This window comes from Colletes gigas, unplaced genomic scaffold (assembly GCF_013123115.1).
Source record: "Colletes gigas isolate AHSC1104 unplaced genomic scaffold, ASM1312311v1 Colletes_gigas_Sc00008, whole genome shotgun sequence".
In the NCBI taxonomy this organism is placed as follows: Eukaryota; Metazoa; Arthropoda; class Insecta; order Hymenoptera; family Colletidae; genus Colletes; species Colletes gigas.
Window position 1 is genome coordinate 2906797 of NW_025106637.1, and position 20704 is coordinate 2927500.

The following is a 20704-nucleotide window of genomic DNA, read 5'->3' on the forward strand; positions in this document are numbered from 1 at the left end:
TTTATTACTTATGGAGCGCGCTATACATGCGTTTCGCGAATGTATGCGCATAAAATTAAAATTATCTCGCAACTTGCGGGGGTCTTGCAAGTCAAATGTTATCTCGTTTAAATTATATAAGATGTTTTACGGTAAACAGTACAAAAACACGTTATAAACAACGTTGTGTACAGCGGTAATTTCGCGAGAATAAAAAATATAAAAATTCAATGAAAAACTATCGACCAGAACAAGTAAAACCTTTTATTTTTTTTAGGATATGAAGGACAGGATACAGGGAATATTTATTGACATAGTTTATGTATAGATCTCATGTAATGAAAGTAGCTAATTTCACAAAATATTTATTATGCACATCTTTCAATGTTTTTTTTTTTTTATGCAATAAATTAATTATTGTTAATAACAACATTCTCTACTATTGTTGATAAAATAGTTTTGTCATTTTTTTTTGTTAAATTAATGCATGCTTTAAATTAAAACGACTTAAATGCATTAGTACAAACAAGGCACTTGACTCTAATTTATAGTTTAACATAGTATTGACCAGTGTTATTTTTAAAAGAGACTAAGAGAAAATATACCTGTATGCGTTTGTAATGAATATTAAATAATATCAACAGACTATTTCTGTTTGAAAAAAACGTACTGTAGGTTACAAAACAAAAAATGTATTGTATATAATTATTTTGCAATAACAATACAGTTTAAGGTGTACTATAGTCATAAACTGCATTGAAAAATTTATATAGTTTTCTATTTACGAAGGATTGTTTATAAAGAAAAAGAAAACGATGTAAAAGGATTATTAAAATAATTATCACCTAAGTATTTCAAAGATAAAAACTTCATTGATGTGTATTCTGTAACTTTCTTGATCAAGCATTTTTATAAATAACAATTTTCATATATTTTTCCATTCAACAGAAAGAAAAATATAGTAAAATTTCAAAATAACGTTTGAAATTGAAAACTATACAATGATTGAATACAAATTTAAACGGACGCATTACATTATAGCCTTGAAAAGTATTGCATTAAAAACAGCTGTATTGTAATATGAACACATTCGCCTGTGCTTATTTTTTTGAGAAATACACTATAATGCATACATATATAGTCATCTTTAAAATTGATTTCACCAATAACAAGCAGCTTGCACTCGTTATTTATTGTCAAAATAAATAAAAAAATATTCAAAAATTTTTAAGTACTTTAGTAATTGCACATGATACATCATATTAGAAATTGGCACAAATATGACTATAAGAAACCTTATCAAAAATATTTTTTAATTAAATAAAATGTGTTTTCGTATAAATTTACATAAGTGTGTATTATATAAAACAGTGATTTTAATGCAGCACTTTATGTAAAGAACAAAAATTTTCTTGCGTATAACGCAATTTTGTTAACGAAATTGCACTAAAAAGTAATAAAACTTTTTTTAAAACTAACGTCAGAATATTTCATCATTTATACTGTCTTACAGAACAATATTAGTGTTTTAATCCTGAGTAGTAACATAGATTACTCGAAGAAATTTAATTCGTCAATTATTCTTGTTAGTAATGAAATATTGTTTTGTAACTGCATATTACTATGTAATTGATTAATTCTTTCTTATACCCTTGTAAAGAAAGGTAATCTTCTATTAAAAAGTAAACATTTTACAATACTGCATTTTTTTTTTATAAGAAGCAGATTCTTCCTAAATTCTGATTACTATAGCATCAGATTTGGAAAAATATACGTATCTAGAGTTAAAGTTTAGTTGATTGTTGTAATTAAATATTACATTTTTTTGTCAAATTACATAAAATAGATCAATTTTTAACTACTTCTTTTTTTTTTTTTCCGTCGCCCACTCGTCTTTTCATAAAAAAATGTAGTAATGGCAACTTCGTTTCTACCACTTGCACAGCAGGTATGACATCTACTTTTTTGGCGAATTCATTAAATCTATTTGTTCTTTTTCTTCCTCCGAGAGAAATATTTTGGTAATTACTATATCACCAGTACTATACGTTTGGCAAGCCACGCTATTTCCGATTTTACGAACCGTTCGTGGACTCTTTATATCTCGACACGAGCACGCACATTTTGTTGGAGATGCGTCCACACTACTTGAAGAAAATTGATCGGTCGCAGTGCCGGTAACAGCCGAAAGAATTGCTTCCAATTTTTCAATTTTCTCAAATCGGTCCATCCGTTCATCGGAAAGTATCTCATCGACCATTTGCATTGATTCTGTGAGGCTAGGGGTGTCAGAGTTTCTTGGTGACAGTATACCACCTAGAAGCACAAACATTAAATATTTTTAAGTCAATGTTTCTAAAACTTCTCAAAAAATTCATCTAAGTAAAAAAACCCCCAGCCCCTAATAAGAATAAAATATTACAGGAAGCATTTTTCAGAGAGGATTATTAATTGTAAATGGATGTACCAGAATGTGAATTTTCCGAAGTATAACTTTCCATGCTATGGTATTCTGTGTCGTCAACTTTATCGTCGTCATCGTCGTCGCTGCTGTCTCCTTTATCTTGACCCATGTTCTCCAGCTTTTCCAATTTCCTTGCAACTTTGTAACTACCTTTCAACTTCTCCTTTTCATCCTCAGTAAGATCCAAGTAACGCAAAAGACGTATTTCACGATTACTTAGCACGATATTTTTAGTAGTCGTCTCTTCCATTCTCTTCTTCAAATCTGCAACCTCCGTTTCCACTTTCCGTTGCTTCTTACGTGTTTTCACTTCTGCAGGTTTAATGTGCATTTGAATTTGCTCTTCGCACAACTCGGCAAACAGAGCTTGTACTTCCGGTTTTATAAGTCTAATGGCATTAAAAGCAAACGAGAAATAATTATAAGATGACTATAGGTTCTCGCGACCCGAGTACGAAAATTTATAAACTCATTCAATAACTTATCAATAAACTTATTCGGTATATAGTATATAAGTAAATCATACTTAGCCATAGAAACATATATTTGTGGAACAAGGCACAGAACGTCGCTGCAAGCATAAATGAGCATGTCTCGTGTTAATGGACGCCGACACCAGTACCTTTGATTATTACGATAGATATTTTTTAATTGTTCCTTTAATGGATTACACGGAGCACCATATTGATCACATAGTATATTCAGATTAACATTCTTAACTTTATATACAGGTTTACCAGTTTCTTGAAACTGAAGCACAGCATGAGCTGCCTATAAATGTAAACATAGTTTGTTCTTCTAATAATGCATATTTTTGTTATTTTATAGTCTAAATTATATTTGAAAAATATTTAACAATTCCAAATCAAATACCTGTGTATCAAAAACATTGTTTAACATAATCTTGAACTGTCTATACAAATTGACACTGTCGTTTCTACAATCATGAATTACCTGAAATTATATATGTAATATATAAAAGCTAAACGAAGTACGAAATAAATATTCAGCATTATCATTCCTTACTTTAATAACATTTTTATGCTCTATAAGTTTTTGAAGTCCTCCAGCTTGAACAAGATTGGGGCACGTGAATAGGTCAAATACATATGCTTGTCCAAACATAGTACCAATTTGTATGAGCGTTAGTTGTCCTTTAACTCCTAAATTTATGCCTTCGCAATCAAATGAAACAGCAATTTTGCCGTCGGGAGGCGGCTTACGAGGATTTATTATATCCTCAATAATTTGAAGACTTTCCCTTGGATTTACGATCACTCTAGTTTGTTGTAGTACTTTCAATTTCCATGCATCTCCCATTTGCACAATTTGTAAACTACGATCTTTCTCCGTATTATCTGCCAAAGTCTTCATTACAAGTGTGTTTATTCTTTGCTTTAAGGTTTGCTGCTGTAAGCTCACTGGAGGAGAGTTGTTGTTGCTTTCGTTCACTTGAGAATAAGAACTCTGTACAGAATTAACTTGATTAATTACATTAGTACTAATACATTCTGAATTAGTTGTTGGCTGTGATGTTTGAGTATTACTTGATTCACATTTATTCGACTGAACAGGTAGACTTGCAATGGTTTGACTCGCAGTACTATTTTGATTTCTTACGGAATTCGCAAGTTTTGTTTTTGTCTTCCCCTCTACCGTAGAAGATTTCGGCCTTCCAATTAGTGTTACCAAATTGCTTTGAACGTGAAACGCGTCGGGGAATATTTTGACAAATGTACATAAATCCTGGGGTGTCTTAAATATGGAGGTCCAATTTTCATAACAAAATTTATCGTTAACTATGTTGAACAGTTGGTCTATAAGAATTGGACCCTTTTGCTCAATACAATCGCAAAGAAAATCTAATAATTTTGCTGTAACATCTGGATCTATAGGTATATCAGGTTCTAATTTTAACATGGGCTCTGGTTTCATGCCTTCGTATTGCTTTAATATTACATTGTCTTCAGTAACCACAAAAGCGTCAGGATACTTTAAAAGAAAATCTCTAAATTCTTTGTAGTGTTGGCCAGAAATGTGTCTAACTTCCGGAGAGGCCTGAGATCTATGTCCCAAAAGGCTTTTAATTGGTACTTCTGTACCTACGCCGTATTGCAGTAACTTATTTGTAAAATATTCTACAGCCTCTCGTGCATAATCACGTTTACCACTTAATTTACATCCATTTTCTTCTTCTACAACTTGTTGAAATGTATTCACAGATACATAATCACCATTAATAACGAAAAGCATCGGATATTGAGCTAAAAATTTTTTAAGGCCACTTTGAGAACCACCAGCTATTTGTCGCATTTCTTTTGTAAAACCTTTAGCTCCAAATTGGCAGCTTAAATCGTGGAGCGTACGTGGCCCACCTTTCTCCACAAGAAGTTCAAAAAAGAATAACAGTGTCATATTTCGTACAGTCTCATATTCTGAACTATCCATCTTTCTACTTCGTATTTTGCTTCCAATATATTTATAGTTTAATTATTTACAATTCCTGAAGAATGATGTCATGATACATCCTAAAATTGTAAAAATTAATCATATTTATTTCTTAATAAATGTATAAAGGGTGGTTCTAATAAATGGACCAGATTATAGCTTTGTCCTGAGTGTAATATAAAAAAGGATTGTATTATAGAATAATACAGATAATTGAAACCTATACTATCTTCTGATTTTTTTTCTATTTTTTGCTTAGAACGAATATATAGCTTGGCCCAATTATTAGAATCTCTTCTAATTTTATTTGTCCAATATATAGCCAAGCAATGTATATTTACCATCATAATAACCATCAAATAGAAAGGATAAAAGCACAGGAATTAATTATTGCCATCCTTTATTGTGTACTCTTACAAATACTTCATTAGTAATACTTTCATGGAAAAGAGACACACAAATTTTGGTATCAATTAATTAAATTCCAATGAATAAACAATTGCACAGCCACCATAACAAAGGATAAGCTAAATCTAGAATTTATTAAAATTATACAATTAAATATAAAAAATGTAATCAATCAACTTCTACCTTTCTTTACTAATTCTTAACACATACCTTGTTAATAGCTATACTTCTTTAAGATGCAAATTTTTCTTTACCAATATCATACACTTTGTATAAAATACAAACATTATAAAATCTTCCTTCTGCCTTTTTGTAGAATACTTCAATTAATGGAGATTAATAATAAAAGGTTTATCTAAGGCATAGTGTAGTATAGTATCATGATCATCATAACCTAAAAGAAACATGAAATATTGACGTTAATATAGATATTTACTGATTATTCATTCAATATTGATAATTAATGACAGAAACTTAAAATGATAAAATATCTTCATACATTGATCGGGTTTTAATGAATCGAAGTAGCTATGTCTCGAAATATCTGACGAACACAAGTAGCGAGAAACTTGTGCACTTTTGATATACACGAATATTTTATAAATTCATACTTTTATGTTATGAATTTGAATATTAATGAATGAACATCACGATTTATTAAAATATCACAATTACATATCGCGTATAAGACATATGTCCGAATATTAATTTTCTACATTAGAGTACTGTTGTATAATTTGGCATTGACCAGTATGAACATTATCTACGATAAATAAAATTTCACCCAACTACAGCGCATATTGGATATAAATTTAAGAATCGACGATATCTGAATTGTAAGATATTACAGGTCAAACAACTCTGACATAGATTTAAAATACCACACCACAAACACTAATGAACTCAATACATATCCATATAATATCCGTTAAACCAGACTATTTCTAAAAAAAACAATGATAATAAGGTACAATGCTTTATCAAGGGCTTGCTAATACCTTGCCTAATATGTATGTAGTAAAATTTCAGTTATCCGCCAATGTGGTGCACCGTGCAATATATCATTCTATACATACTGATACATGCATATCCAATTAATTCTCACCTGGTAAAACAGACACGAGAGGGAGTATTGAAAGAAGAGAATAGCTTTCTCAAAAAATGATAACAATTACAGCGGCTGACCTTCATTTATGTTTTAAATGAATTTAGAATTAATGCCCCGACCATGGTCCCAACACAAGCTTTGCTTTTGTTTGCGTTTGTTAGTTAACAAATTAAGTTGTACAAAATTAAGTATATATTCGCTTGAGAAGCACTTTAACAAACATTTATAATACAATGCATATTTATAACATGTAAATAGAAAATTATACATATGTTATATAATACGACTATGTAGTAACATATATTCTAAATAATGCAGTAAACAATGATGGGATATGATAAAATCTGCAATTAGAATAAATTCGAGACAGTAAAATTCAGTAATAATACTTGTAATACTACTGGGCTACTTTGTTTGAATACATTGTAATCTGCTTGCTATTTTATTTAGTAAAATTCTGAGAAATAATAATTCTTTTGGATTTATTCCAAATTCAAAATACCTATTTAGAATAACACATGATGAATTTACTAGAATTTGTTTCGTTAAGTTGGCCACAGTTTTATTTCGAATAAGGTATATGTCATGTCAACATTGTCAACTATATAAATTTGTTTGAAATTAGTTTCCAGTGAAACGAAAACTGAAAATTATCGTTAAAAATAATTGATGTTGAAAAACGTGTAGTAAAGTATTATGAATTTAGAAAACTTCTGTGTGTATAGAATCTTTGTACTTATAAATTGAATAATATGTATTATTGTTGAACGCATAAAGCAATTCTATACTTCAAACTTTAATTTAACTTAAAATATGTATCGAACTTGTAATGACGAAGATGAATTCGAACCAAGAATTACCCCAAAGCCTGCTGCTAAGCTGGATGTAAGTTTTTTCTTTTAAACAAAACGTATAATAATAACATACTTCGTTACAAAATATCAAAGTTTTTAATTTGTTGTGTTTTTAGATGATTTTTAAAAAATTCTGACCTTTTACAGTATTACTTAAATAAAAGTAAAAATATTAATTTTTTGTTCGCATATTTCAATATTTCATGTTCAAAACAATTGTATTTTAGTAAAGAGAGTAGTTACATTACAAAAATAATATATTTTAATGTTTATAATTTTAGTGCTTTACAGTACCATCAGTTCCTGAGGTTTCTTTAGTATTTGATAAACCCTTAAATCGTAGGACTACAGATTACAAGGGTTTTCATTCACCACCTGTTGAACCAAAAGGTTTAATGCATAAGAATGTTTCATCACCTTTAAGTAGCAATGGATCATATGCAGCATGGAAGGAACAGAATTATTCAAGGAGACCACCAATTTCTAAGATTAATGATCATGCTACTCCTCAGAAAATGCATTGTAATCAAAGTTATACTTCAGAACCTTATCACCCACAGGATGTTTCAAAAGAATCTAAAGGGAGAAATTATATTTTGAAGAAAGACTGTTATATGAGTCCAAAGTATAAAGTACAAACACATAGGAGAAATGATGATAAATCATGCATGCATTCCTATGAAATGTGCAAAGATAATGCACCATACACAGAAGAATATCAGAATATGAAAACTCAGTCTAGTAACACAATGAGACAAATTGACCCTGTTTCTGCTGTGCCACATGGTGTTAAAGCATGCATAAATATTGATAATTATGATGTCAATGAGAAGGAATATTCTCCATTATTGTATGAAAGGAAATTAGTAACTCATAATTCTGAACAACAAAAAGTACAATTTAATGATTCAGTTGATGGACCAACTGTACAAAATTTAACTATTAATCCAAATACTTTGAAGAGAAATGACATTCAGTTACCACATTACTTAGGACATCAGTATCCTTGCTTTAATAGAAATGCATATACTTTTCCACAACTTCATCCATGTTCTACTCACAACACAGATAGTCAAGAAACTGTCAAGAATTTATTACAAATTATAAATAGTCAAAATGAGCAAATTAAATCTTTGCAGACACAAGTTGATAGATTATTGAAAATGCAAGAAGAAAATTTTAAGGAAAGGAAAAATTATTTTTGTTCATCTCAATTACAGCAACAGAGTGATCAGTTGTTTGTACATTCTAATGACAATTCTGTAAGTGCTTCCAATTACATTGAAGCACCACAGAATGTAAAGAAACATGCATATCAATGTGAACCATCTAAAGATAAAGAAAAAGAAAATTGTAATGAGAGTGAAAGCGTAAACCAGGCTGAATTAATATTAACAGAAGCACAATCAAGAAAGACTTTTATGGAACAAAAAGTTTCCATTGGAGTAATGACAAGCTTTGAATTCACTGTACAAAATAGTCCTTTTACAGTGGACATTGATGATTATGAGAGAAAAGATAGCCAACAAGAAAAAGCTAATTTAAAAATGTGCAACAATGTTGGTCTCCATGATGGTAGTGAATCTTTGAGAAGATATAAAAATTCCTTTACTAGAATGCCTAGTGCACAATTGGAAAACATAGTTGAGGACTCTGAGAGTTATATGTCATCTAGTCAACAACAAAGTAGTAATTTAAATGCAAGTGTTTCCTTGAAAGATTTAGAAAAACAACCTCATATAGATATTCGAAAGGAAACGGATATTCGTAGATCTATGTCTCCCAAATTATGCAAAGACACAATTACAAAATCAAATCAGACCGAGGCTGTGCAAAAGTATTTAGAAAAAATTAATACAAAAGGAACGAGTTACGAAATTGTAAAAACACCATTGATACGAAAAAACTCTCCAGAATACAGCAATCTTGGAAATAGCAATCATGTTCTTGGAAAAACAAATATTCCTACTAATATAGATCAATGTACAAAGTTAAATATGCAAAAAATTAATGGTTCTGTAAAAACTAATAATTCTGTAAATAGCTCAACTGATTATTATAAGGATTATCGAAAAGAAGGGCAGACTAATGTCGCTAAACGAGCGAGTTGCATCGAAGACAGTATGATTTTAAATGGTGGTGATTTAAGAATAAATGAAAGGCCACCCCCTACTCCAGAACCCAGTATTCATGTTGAAATGCAGGAGTATTCTAGTGATGATGATAGTGAGAAAGTTAAACGTAGTTCCAAAGTGGGTTGGACTTTTTATAATAATGTTCTTGGACAAGTAAATCAGTTATTACAAAATTCTAGCGTTATAGACGATCAGCAACAAGATCAAAAGAAAGTAAATCAGAATGAAAAAGATGAGAGTGAAAATAGAGTACTAGATACTGTGAAAGTTGCTACATTAGAACAACTTAAGAAACTTGGGATTAGTTTAAGCGAAAATCCAGAACACAAAGAAGTAAACAATAGCAATAAGTATGTTTTGAATTCATAAATATATTATATTGTCTATATTAAGTTTATATTGTATTTATCGAATAAGTTTGTTAATTTGTTTGGAAGGATGGCATTTGACTTATCATTCTACCCACGTTTGGATTATCAAGCAAATATGACACACACAAGTGCTGTAAACGAAACAAATACAAGTATGCATATGAAGGCATTAGCTTTAAAGTATTTGTCCGATGAACAACTTGCTGAATTAGCGGTACAAAGGCAGGGTTCAGCATCTGTAAAACATCTTATGGTCAGCAATGTACAAGGCACAAACATGTCTTTTGCTACAATGCGTTATTTAGAAAGATATCAATTACTTCCAGGAAAGAATACTGTTCAAACAGAAGGTAAAAGAATAAACTAAAGTAATTTTTATGCAATATATGCAACATATTTTTAAACTAATATTTGTAAAATATCATAGAGGTATGAAGGAACTACATTTTTCGTTTTACAGATAATAGCAAAGTTCACGTTGAAGCGTCTCCGAAGGTTGATTTGAAATTTGCTAATTCAAAAAATAGTCCCGCAACACAACGTTATCCATTTAGTCAAACACCTAGAACGACTTGTCCTAGTAAGATTCTAGATATTTCAACTTTAAAGCAACAACCCAAACTGCTATAACAATCGGTAATATTAATATATGAAATAGAAATTTAAAAATTTTATAATTTTTAGAAACTTTTAATTCTTTCGACATTAAAGTGTATATAATGATTATTATACTGCAAAGAATCCGTTGTATTACTTATTAATTATTATGTTTACGAATCTTTTATAGGTGTTCATCACATACACTACACAGAATCATTCATCTGTCTTTATAAATATTCAACAGCTTAAGAACATATTTATATTACTTAAGATATTTTCACAATGTACTTTATTATATTTATATTATATATACTAAATAGAAATCATTTTTAGAGTGGAGTATTTAAAAAAATAATTAACAATGAAAAAGTGTTATGTACAATGTTCATACAAAGAATTTATACAATAGTGTACATTATTTTATACTCGGAAAGTCCATGACTCGGAAGAATGATATTATTTGCAACTAATATAAAGTGTTGTGTTCCTATAAAATTAGTTGAAGACAATACACAAAAATGATTTAAAAATGTGTGTATTTAAATAATTCTAATAAAATGTAGTTATAAAACTTTGTTACCAGAAATTTGTAACCAATAAAAAATGTTTCTACAAGAACTCCTCTTATAAGTTTCCTTTTCTAATGACTGAAGTACTTTTAACGTTTGATAAAACAATATACGAGTACACTTATACCGAATGTTTATATACACAGTAACGGCTATAATTTACTAAAATTTAATACATAAAAATGTATATGAAAATGTAAATTAGAACCCATTTAATTATTTAAACCTTCATGGTAAAATAACAGTCTTTATTTAGACAACTCGATAATGGTAGAATTCCATAACTAAATGACTAATATTAATACCTGCGCATAATGTCATAATATATATCAGTAATATTATTGGTAATGCTGATAATATTACATGTGTCTTATGAAGTATTTCAATACCTAAAATAAATACGAATGATTTAGTAATTCTTATTCTGTACAATAAAAAATTATATTTACACTCACTTGTATAACCCAAAAATGTAATATTAATATAATAAACAACAGCTATTAACCATATTGTGTTTCCAATTAATCGCGATGAAAATGTATCATAATTTATAAAACCTGGAAACAATTAGTTTTCAAAATGAGCAAATAATACATTTCTTTTAGTATACATTAATAGTAACAAAAAATAGTGACTCACTGTACAAAAAAAGTTGAACAATATGAAGTATAATTAAAGGTGGAAAGAATGCGTTCAAATGAATGTCAAATGCATAGCCCCACTCTACATTTTGAGTTTTATCGAATCTTAAATAACGATTTGTTATAAACCTGCAAATAAAAGAAATTTTATTACTTTATTAATACATTTTATGTTGTTTATAGTTATGTTATTTATAGTAATGTCCTATAAAGTTTACCAAAATATTGTAGCTACTATCAGACCAGCTGCAAGGTAATCAATAAATATCATATAAAACAGTAGTTTTATAAATTGGAAAAATCCTAATCCCAGGACTATAGTAAAACCAATAGAAGATATACATATACAACACATTAGTAATACCAAAAATGCAGGATCGTCTCTTGCAAATTGTGATTTTGTTTCTAAAAATAAAACATTAACTGCTGATTTTTTATGTTAGAAATTTTATCATTATAGAGAGAATAACATACGTTTTCTACTTTGAAAATTTCTGTATACTTTCTGTGGTGATATGAATAAAAAAATCATCTGCCACAAGGCAAATTCAAAATCCATTTGTTCAAATTTTAATAGTTTCCTCAAGTATTTGTAACACTTTGTTGCAGCCCCCATACAATCTTGCCTAAAATACATTGATTTTGTTAGAAGTTGTTATGATAATGTTACAAACCAATGCATAATTTCTTACCTGTAAGTTACTGGCATCGGTAAATTTGAACCTAATTCAGATGGGGCACTAGAGTTACGCCTACTTACCCGTGGCGACGTGGAATATTTCATTCTAGGATCTGTTTTAAAAAGAATAATCAGTTTTTGTAAACTGCAAGTACTGTCAAAAGGAGAAAAGACATTTACAGTGATAAGGGCAAATTTATTTTAAATAGATTCTACGACGATCAGTTTTGTTTCCAAAGTATTATAATTGTATACCGTGTTTTTATCACGACTATTGGTAGTATTTACTTATTTTTTCTTCAATTATAGACAACTTGTAATCCTATCAATCTAACGTATCGTTCATTATCATAGGTTATGTTTATATACTTTTTAATCATTGGACCGTGTAGAACACGGTCTACAATAAATTTCGTTGATCGATGACTGAATTAACGATAAATAATTCTTTACGTAGGTGACAATGAATCACGTGTGTGTAAAATATCACCCTGTACTTTTAAAATCAAAATTATTTAAACTATGAAGGCTATTGGCTTCATTCCAGTCAATCTGATTCTGATTCAATAGCATATTCCCCCTCATTTTATTCTGTCACTAATAAACATCCATATTTTTTTTTGTTACCGATTTTAATGTACTTTGTAACTAAATTGAAAGTATTGCATAAAATGAAAAATCTAAATTATTGTACAATATGTTACTGTTTTTTTAATTCTGTTATTTTGTTCTACTTTATTCGATTTTAATGACGAATAAAAATGCGAAATGACACTAATTATAGTATATATTTATGAAAAATATAATGTAATACCAATGAATCATGAATCTTGTAAACAATTGATAAATTTATATTCTTTGTGTATTAATTGTTAAACTATTATATTATCGAATGATAAAGGAATGATAGATATTGATTTGTAAGCGGTGGTACACTTATATATATATATTTATTTATTTATTCATTCATTCATTGTGTATTTATATTATGTACAAAGTAGTCTCTAACCACATAATGGACGCAACAAACGAACCTGTATATACAAATATATGATTACAGATACATCGAAAATGTTCACACATCAGACGTAAAAGTATGCGTGTAATTGAATTACGACTTATCACTGTACCACAAATTAATATGTATAGCTAATACATATAGCTTTGTGTCTTTTTTTCTTTCCATATTTTTATAGGATACAACTATGTATGTATATATCATTTGTCTCAAATCGCATATCGTTCTTACGTATTTTTTATACATATTGTATATGTGTGTATATGTATATAAATGTATACATACATATACACACATATATACATGTATATACATAATGAGCCATTTGTGACTGAAATTGTAAATAGTTTTATTGTTTGTCGTGATACGAAAAAAAGTTTGAAAAGATATATAATTCGAAGATAGAAATTACATTTTCTTGTTAACAATTTTCAAGACATAATCACTTAATCTTTTGTTAATGGAACCCACAGTTTTCCAAAGTTTGAAAAGTGCAATAATAAGATCAGCTCAATCGTAACAATGTATGATATCATATTGATAGAAACTTTATAAACTGAACACATTTAAAATTACGTTGAATAGACAAAGAGAGAGAGTAGAGCACCCATTTTCCTGTTATATACTTTCCCTCTCTATCAAGGCCGTATGCAATCCAAGAATTGCAACAAAAAAACATTTTTTTTTGTAAAACATGCGATTAATCGATAAACTTTGTTGCAATGTTTAGCTTGCCTATGACTTCGTACGAGAGAAAAACATGTTTGCTCTTTCTGTTACTGAATTCCGAATTCAATTCGTTTTATTATATCGTTTCTATTGATATAACAAAAATATATGTTCCATTTAGGCATTTCAGTGACTAAATTCTGAGAAACTGTAATCTTACGAAAAAATGATTTTTATCGTATTACGTGTTATTTATAATAAGACACCTTTATCTGAAACTTTCTTCATATTATTGAAAATAATAGAAATTTTTGCAATTTCAGTCTTATGGGACTCAACCTGCATACAGTAAACCATCGTATCAATACCGACATTTATAAAAATATGCGTGTACCTTTAAAAGTTATGCACTTTAAAACGAGCACACTAATGCTATATATATATATATATATATATATATGTATATATGTATGTATGTATATATGTATGTATGTATGTATGTATGTATATGTAAATACTCTTGATTCAATATTGGTTTACTCTATGTATTTATAATTACAAACAATAAGCCAACATTTGATCAAGTTTATTGTTTAACATTCTCTGTTTTAATCTGTAGGGGATACAAGAGCTTTTTTGACAGATTATTTTAAATCGTGCGTACTTCTTTCAGCGAAAATTGGGGCATATCGATAGATACAAAAGCATTCATTGATTTTTACATACATAGAAATACATATGTCAAAAGGCACTGAACATACAACGAGTTCGTCCGCAATGTAACTGATATATGACACGTTACAGGTATTACAAGAGCAACATTGTAATCGACAAGACCATTTCTCATGTCTTAACTTTGTTTCTAAAGTAACGGATATTGCTATCTTAACTAATTAAAAAATTTGTTGTAGCTTTCGATATTGTCACTAAATAATCTACAATTCTTTACACCCTCTCAGAGATTTTTTTTATTTAAAAAAAAATTTGTTAATGTAACGAAAGACCACGAAATTATGAGTATTTAAGTGGAGCCGGTTAAATTATATAAAGTGATCGTATTTTTATAAGCAACGGCAGGAACGTTGTAAGTGGTTTTCCTTGGACCCGAATATAGATATTGGTTTTATAACGATGGAATATATAGCGTGCATGTAACGTTCTTGTTGGTAATTCATGTCACATTTGACACAATCTTTTATGCAACGTAGTTCCTACGTTTGAATTCTGAGCTTTTTATATATACATTATAAGTTATGCATTTTATTACTTAAAAGTATTGCATGCGTATATTTGTTACTTGGAATTGTACAGAACATATCAGACTTTATGACCATCATGACTGGCAGCTTTAAACTCATCTAACTGTTACTGAATGTTAACGTTAAATGTTGATTACATATAAACTGACTGATATCAATTGGTGTATTAGATTTGATAATTACAAGTTGTAACGTTCAAAAGATAATTATTACCGCTTGCATTTAACAGTACTGTATGTTTACATTTGCAAGATTTCATCTAAATCATTTCAATCAAGAACGTTCTTTTGCATATAATTTTCCATTTAACATCATGCGTGAGATGACTTGTTTTAAATAGTTAAATCTCTTCATTTGAACACAATAATATTACATTTGTTGCGGTATTTTTTCTTCAAACAAAATAAATAAATTTTAAATTAGGAGTTAATATGCCAGTACACATGACACAGTCTATGACAATTGTAACATTGTTTTATATAAATATTTTTGTGACGCAAAAATTCTACCATGTAGAAGACGAAGTAAATGTTCACGACGTGCGTCGTGAAACATATTAGCATAGTTTTTTGTTTATTTTCGGAAATATTTAGGTAAGACATTGTAGTCCAGTGCCCACTATGATAAACAAATATTTACAAATTATAATTTTCCATCGAACGTACATGACATGACGTTAGTGCGTCGCATATGTTGCGTACGAAAACCGCAGAACAATTATAAATAATGTTTTAATTAGGAATGTTCGATTTCTAAATTAATTTATAAGTATACATAATTATATTTATCGTCGTTGAATAGTGGCTTATTCTTCTGCACAAATATCCCAAATAATAAATTTTTAATTACGTTACTTCATTAATGTTTAGTTATAATTTACCATATGCTCATCTGTAATAATGGTCAGTGTAGTAGTTACAACTATAGTAGTGCATTTGAAACTTTGTACGAATCCGTTGGGAAAATCATTACACAAAATGAGCTATTACCATTGTATACAAGTGATAAAAGATGAAATTTTCAAAAATTTCTAATGCTTAAATAGAAATAATATATAATTGATGCTTGAAATACGTGATGATTTGAGGAATAACTTATACTTGTACATATTTAAAAATTTTTGTTCGTAAATAATTTAAGTTTTTTATTTATATTCTATAAAGCACTATGAGCAACTTCTACTAGACTTATGCAACCGACTCAAGTCTACAGAAATTTGTTTAAATAAAACATGTAAATGAAAATGCTTGGTAATTGATGTTAACACTTATTAACGGTTCGTTATTATTTTATATATAAAGTATATCTTTTAACTAAATAAAGATATTATAATGCAAGACAATGAAGGAAGACAAAAAAGCATGATTGTACATCATCGATGTCATATTTCGTAAAATAATATTAATTGCATAACTTTGTTCTATAATTAATGTTAACAATGTGCAATACTCATTCCTTATAATTTGTTTACATTGAATTGTACACTAAATAACGTATTCACCAATCTTCGAAGTTCATAAGATTGACTAGAAAGTATGTAACTACTACTTGTTCGATTTTAAAGTAATGTTGTAGCAAGGTAATGTTTAACATTTGCGAATCATTTGATTGATAAACGATATTAAATATATATAATTTTAGTTTGATTCTTTATAACGCACAAAGTCTTTGTTTCCAGCTTCGTATATTTCAATAATTTTTAAGAGATGTTATAATTTTAATTGAATTTGCATCTTGTGTACAGACACTGTCAGTCTCTTGTATTGAAGATATTGGCAGTTTCTTTATGTCCTGAATAAAATTACACGCAGAAATAGCTTTTGCCCCACATCTATACGGATTCATCAATTGCCATTATATTTTCCAGAATACATCAGTTTTCTCTATTTTATTCAAAATGCTAGGCCATGTTCCATCTAAATCGTATCTATAGAGTTTCTAACAAACGAAAATTGTAATTATGTTAACATTAATGTGAGATTAAAAGTTGTAAAGTAAAAGCAAAACCAATAACAGTAATTAATGTTTAATTTTGAAATTTGTCACTTTACATAGTAATAAACAAACGTCGTAGATCATATTATAATACACAAGTTCTCATAGTAGTTAAAAAATCAGACTTTCTAGGCCTGTAGCCTATGAAACGGAGTACATTATACATTGTATTTCTGTTGGACTTCAATCTAATCACAGTTTATTCTGATGAATGAGTTAACGTAAGTTTATCAGCCACGATTTTGTGACGGGATTATTAAAAAAGAACGGAGTTCTAATATACCTTTTCCACACATTCCAATCACAATTTTATCCCAGTATGCCACCCTTACCCTGGACCATTGGAACTACTTTTACACGAAATCATTATATACTGTAAGTTAATTACATCGCCAGTGTAAGTTCTACTGTCTCAACTCTTCGTATGCACTTAAAGAGTTACGTTTTGTTCGTTATACTTTACAAAATAAATGTTTCAAATATTCCTACTAGTTACCATTAATTATTATTTTTTGACAAGACAAATGATCATTAAGATCCAAGGTATTGGTGTGTCTGTTTCTTACTTTGTATCGTACAGGTATATGGTATATACCAACAGTTTAACGTTTCTTACATTAAGTTCCATACATTTAGTAAAGACAATGTATAGAGAGGAATCAACTTTCAAATTTTTTACATATAATTCGTAGCAGTAATTAAAACAAATATTCAAAGCATACACATAATTAGCTATACATAATTTATGGGATAACGCATAAAGTAAGACAAATCACTTTAACATCGTTTACGTTTTCTAAAATTCTATAATCGAGAAATATTAATGCTTATCCAATTTTTTTTTTAATACATATGTATTTTTCGTATTTATAGGAATCTTTTTATCGGTAAATTCTCGTGAATTGGCATTATATATAAACTAAAAAATTAATCGACAAATTACTGTGCCGTTTGAGTAAAAAGTATTTCTACATTTGACTACTCTCATCTTATTAAGAATACACGTAGAATTAGACGCAACCTTATTTGGACGAAAATACCGTGCACGTTTTAAAACAATTTAATTTTTTCATGTACGTGCAAAAAAGCAGACTTTATTATTAATTAAGGTAATTGAAAATTTACATTTAGGTATTATTGCCATATTTACTGAAATAATGGAAAATATATAGTTTGAAAAAAAAGAATTACGCAAATTTTAAGATATAGATATAGACTTAATAATAGGAAGATTAATCATAAAGTTTGATTGAATTTAATGTTTATCCAATAGAGCGAATAATATCTTTGTGATCATGTCTTGCTGAAAAAATTTGTTCGTTCACTTATTATGTTTGACACGATCTATATTTTTAAACTGTATTCTTAACATGCGTTTAAATTATCGTACATGTGCATAGCCTTTAAACAAATACAGAGTTGCATTAGGAAGAAAAAAATAAAATAAAAAAAAAAAAAAAACAAAAAATGTGGCAACTCTATGTTAAATACAAATTAAGAGATATTATGTTTAACGTTTCGAACGAGTGAATTTACCAATGAAAAGATATTTATGTGTGTATATTAAATATATCATACTTGTTTCTTGATGTAATCAACCGTGTTACATCAAATTTTAAAGGTATCATCGAGATACAATTAATGTAAGTTGTGCTACAAGACTGAGACTAAAGCAAAGTGTTTACAGCACCACGATTTAAACTCAAATAATATCTTAATGCATTTACAGCTGATAATAAATTTTTCTGTATATCCAACATTGTGACTAATCGTTTTAGATATAAAAAAAATTAAAAGGCAGTATCATAAATGTAAAGTATAATTATACATGTTGGTAATTGTTTTATAGTTCAGGAGATTGGTTTTTTAAATATCCATTATTTCAATTTCTGTACGCATATCAGTAACAAATATATCATATGCGTTTTTTTTTGCTATAATGTATAGGTACATGTAATTGTATAACATCTAAAGCCAAGCTCCTGTAATATACACAACATTTTGAGGCACTTAAATGTGTGCTCAAAGACCATACACTTCTGATAACTCTTATATTACTTGCCAAAGCATAATTCTAAATCGTATGTTATCTCATGTAACAGTAATATTAAAAAGAAAAGTCAGTGCCGTAAATAGGTGCCTAAACATCATAACAATGTATACTTTTTTTTTTTTCTTTTAAGTTGAACACAAAACTAAAATCTATAGAAGTATGATTTCCAGAATATTAATAACAACGCGTAGTTTATTACTATTTCTGATTCACTTGGAATACAAATTTTAAAGCTTCTAGTAAAGACTAGAATGTACTTGAGGCAACATGGAATGTTATATTTTCAGAGTATACTATAATGTCCTAATATAAATTTTCTCTGTTACATTGATTTCTGTATCGTGTGCATATTGTGTCTTAATAGTTATCAATAGTTTTATGAACAAATATATCGAATTTATATGTTTGTCTTACAATATAATGATTATAGTATGATTGTAATACAATTAATATTTTTTTAATGTTTTCCATAAATTTGACTCGAGAATGTATTTACTAACAATAATCTTTACTATTAAAACTATTAATTGTTTCGTGTGTATAAATTTAATACAGAAAATATAACAAACCAACATCTATTAACTTTTCGTTCATGTTAAAATTGGCATACCAATAAACTTAGAAGTGTGAAGATCCTGTATTTCAATCTTATATAATCAGTGTTCTTATAATTAAACTGTAAAATAAAATGTTCCAATTGCTTTTGTTACTAACAAATGGTGCCAAGATAATATGTTAGCGTTATCTTTTAAGTAGAATTAACGTCTACAATATGATTTTATATTTCTTATCATTTTCTCACCGTTAATATTTAACAAAAGCCAAGACACATGAAAAGTAAAACAACACAAATAAGGTAATATTTTCTTTGTACAAAAATTAACTGGTATTTTTATATTACTCATTATAATTGTCATCAATATTCTGGAAAGTATACAAAACTTGCCTATAAATAGTTTAAATGAAACATAGAAAATTATTAGAAAACAAGAAATTCTTTTTTTTTTTTTTTTCAAATTAAGTATTCTTATCATTTATCTGCTTTGGAAATTACATTCTTTTTTTTTTTTTTCATTTTTATTTTACTTAGAATTCTGTTTGAGAATAAGTTTCGTTGCACTCTGAACATTTATTAAGCTGTACGCACATAGCAAGGTTTGGCACAAAGATAAACATTTCCCAGTTACGGCCCTGTGCTATGAAAGGGGAGAGGAGAAAGGAATTAAAAGATTAATACCTTAGTTTAACATTTTTACAAGCTAACAAATATGTACCTCCAAAATCACAGAACCAAAGCAATAACAATACTCTTCTACATAATGTATTATCCTGCCAGCAAACGAATTTTTAAAATATGCGGCGAATTAGAGTTTCTTCAAATAATTTTTTATGATTCATAGTTAATCGATACCACATTCATTGTAGGCGAAGTCACTGTACAATGTAAAAAGTTT

General features: G+C 28.6%; 4 protein-coding genes across 16 annotated transcripts in view; 1 reads left to right on the forward strand and 3 right to left on the reverse strand.

Annotated features, from left to right (window-relative positions):
• Nucleotides 1-1567: 1567 nt before the first annotated feature.
• On the reverse strand, nt 1568-6523 carry LOC122396704 (egalitarian protein homolog). 2 transcript variants are annotated; one of them, XM_043395323.1, is made up of 8 exons: nt 6405-6523; nt 5510-5693; nt 5233-5424; nt 3470-4971; nt 3317-3397; nt 2970-3214; nt 2447-2832; nt 1568-2295 (listed from the first exon to the last, which is right to left on the reverse strand). In XM_043395323.1, the coding sequence occupies exons 4-8, from the start codon at nt 4889-4891 to the stop codon at nt 1937-1939; spliced, it is 2493 nt and encodes an 830-aa protein (XP_043251258.1). In that variant the 5' UTR covers nt 4892-4971; nt 5233-5424; nt 5510-5693; nt 6405-6523; the 3' UTR covers nt 1568-1936. The 2 variants fall into 2 exon arrangements, with proteins under 2 accessions (XP_043251258.1, XP_043251257.1); XM_043395322.1 differs by lacking the exon at nt 6405-6523 and adding an exon at nt 6298-6381.
• Nucleotides 6524-7152: 629 nt separating this feature from the next.
• On the forward strand, nt 7153-10609 carry LOC122396859. Its single transcript, XM_043395579.1, has 5 exons — nt 7153-7292; nt 7543-9746; nt 9834-10117; nt 10228-10403; nt 10555-10609. Exons 1-4 carry the CDS (start codon nt 7221-7223, stop codon nt 10395-10397), a joined length of 2730 nt encoding a protein of 909 aa, XP_043251514.1. The 5' UTR covers nt 7153-7220; the 3' UTR covers nt 10398-10403; nt 10555-10609.
• Nucleotides 10610-10757: 148 nt separating this feature from the next.
• LOC122396795 (protein unc-50 homolog) lies at nt 10758-12889 on the reverse strand. 6 transcript variants are annotated; one of them, XM_043395477.1, is made up of 7 exons: nt 12437-12889; nt 12270-12369; nt 12052-12203; nt 11796-11982; nt 11576-11706; nt 11392-11493; nt 10758-11325 (listed from the first exon to the last, which is right to left on the reverse strand). In XM_043395477.1, the coding sequence occupies exons 2-7, from the start codon at nt 12359-12361 to the stop codon at nt 11189-11191; spliced, it is 801 nt and encodes a 266-aa protein (XP_043251412.1). In that variant the 5' UTR covers nt 12362-12369; nt 12437-12889; the 3' UTR covers nt 10758-11188. The 6 variants fall into 6 exon arrangements, with proteins under 6 accessions (XP_043251412.1, XP_043251411.1, XP_043251409.1 ...); XM_043395476.1 differs by having other exon boundaries at nt 10758-11493; nt 12626-12889; XM_043395474.1 differs by having other exon boundaries at nt 10758-11493; nt 12545-12889.
• Nucleotides 12890-20292: 7403 nt separating this feature from the next.
• LOC122396723 (la-related protein Larp4B) overlaps nt 20293-20704 on the reverse strand; it is a 12554-nt gene continuing 12142 nt past the window's right edge. For 6 of the 7 annotated variants that reach the window (XM_043395357.1, XM_043395358.1, XM_043395356.1 and 3 more), the window contains one exon: nt 20293-20704. This exon is cut by the window's right edge. The gene's annotated coding sequence lies outside the window, so the exon portion shown is untranslated. The other variant, XR_006259062.1, reaches the window with a different exon arrangement.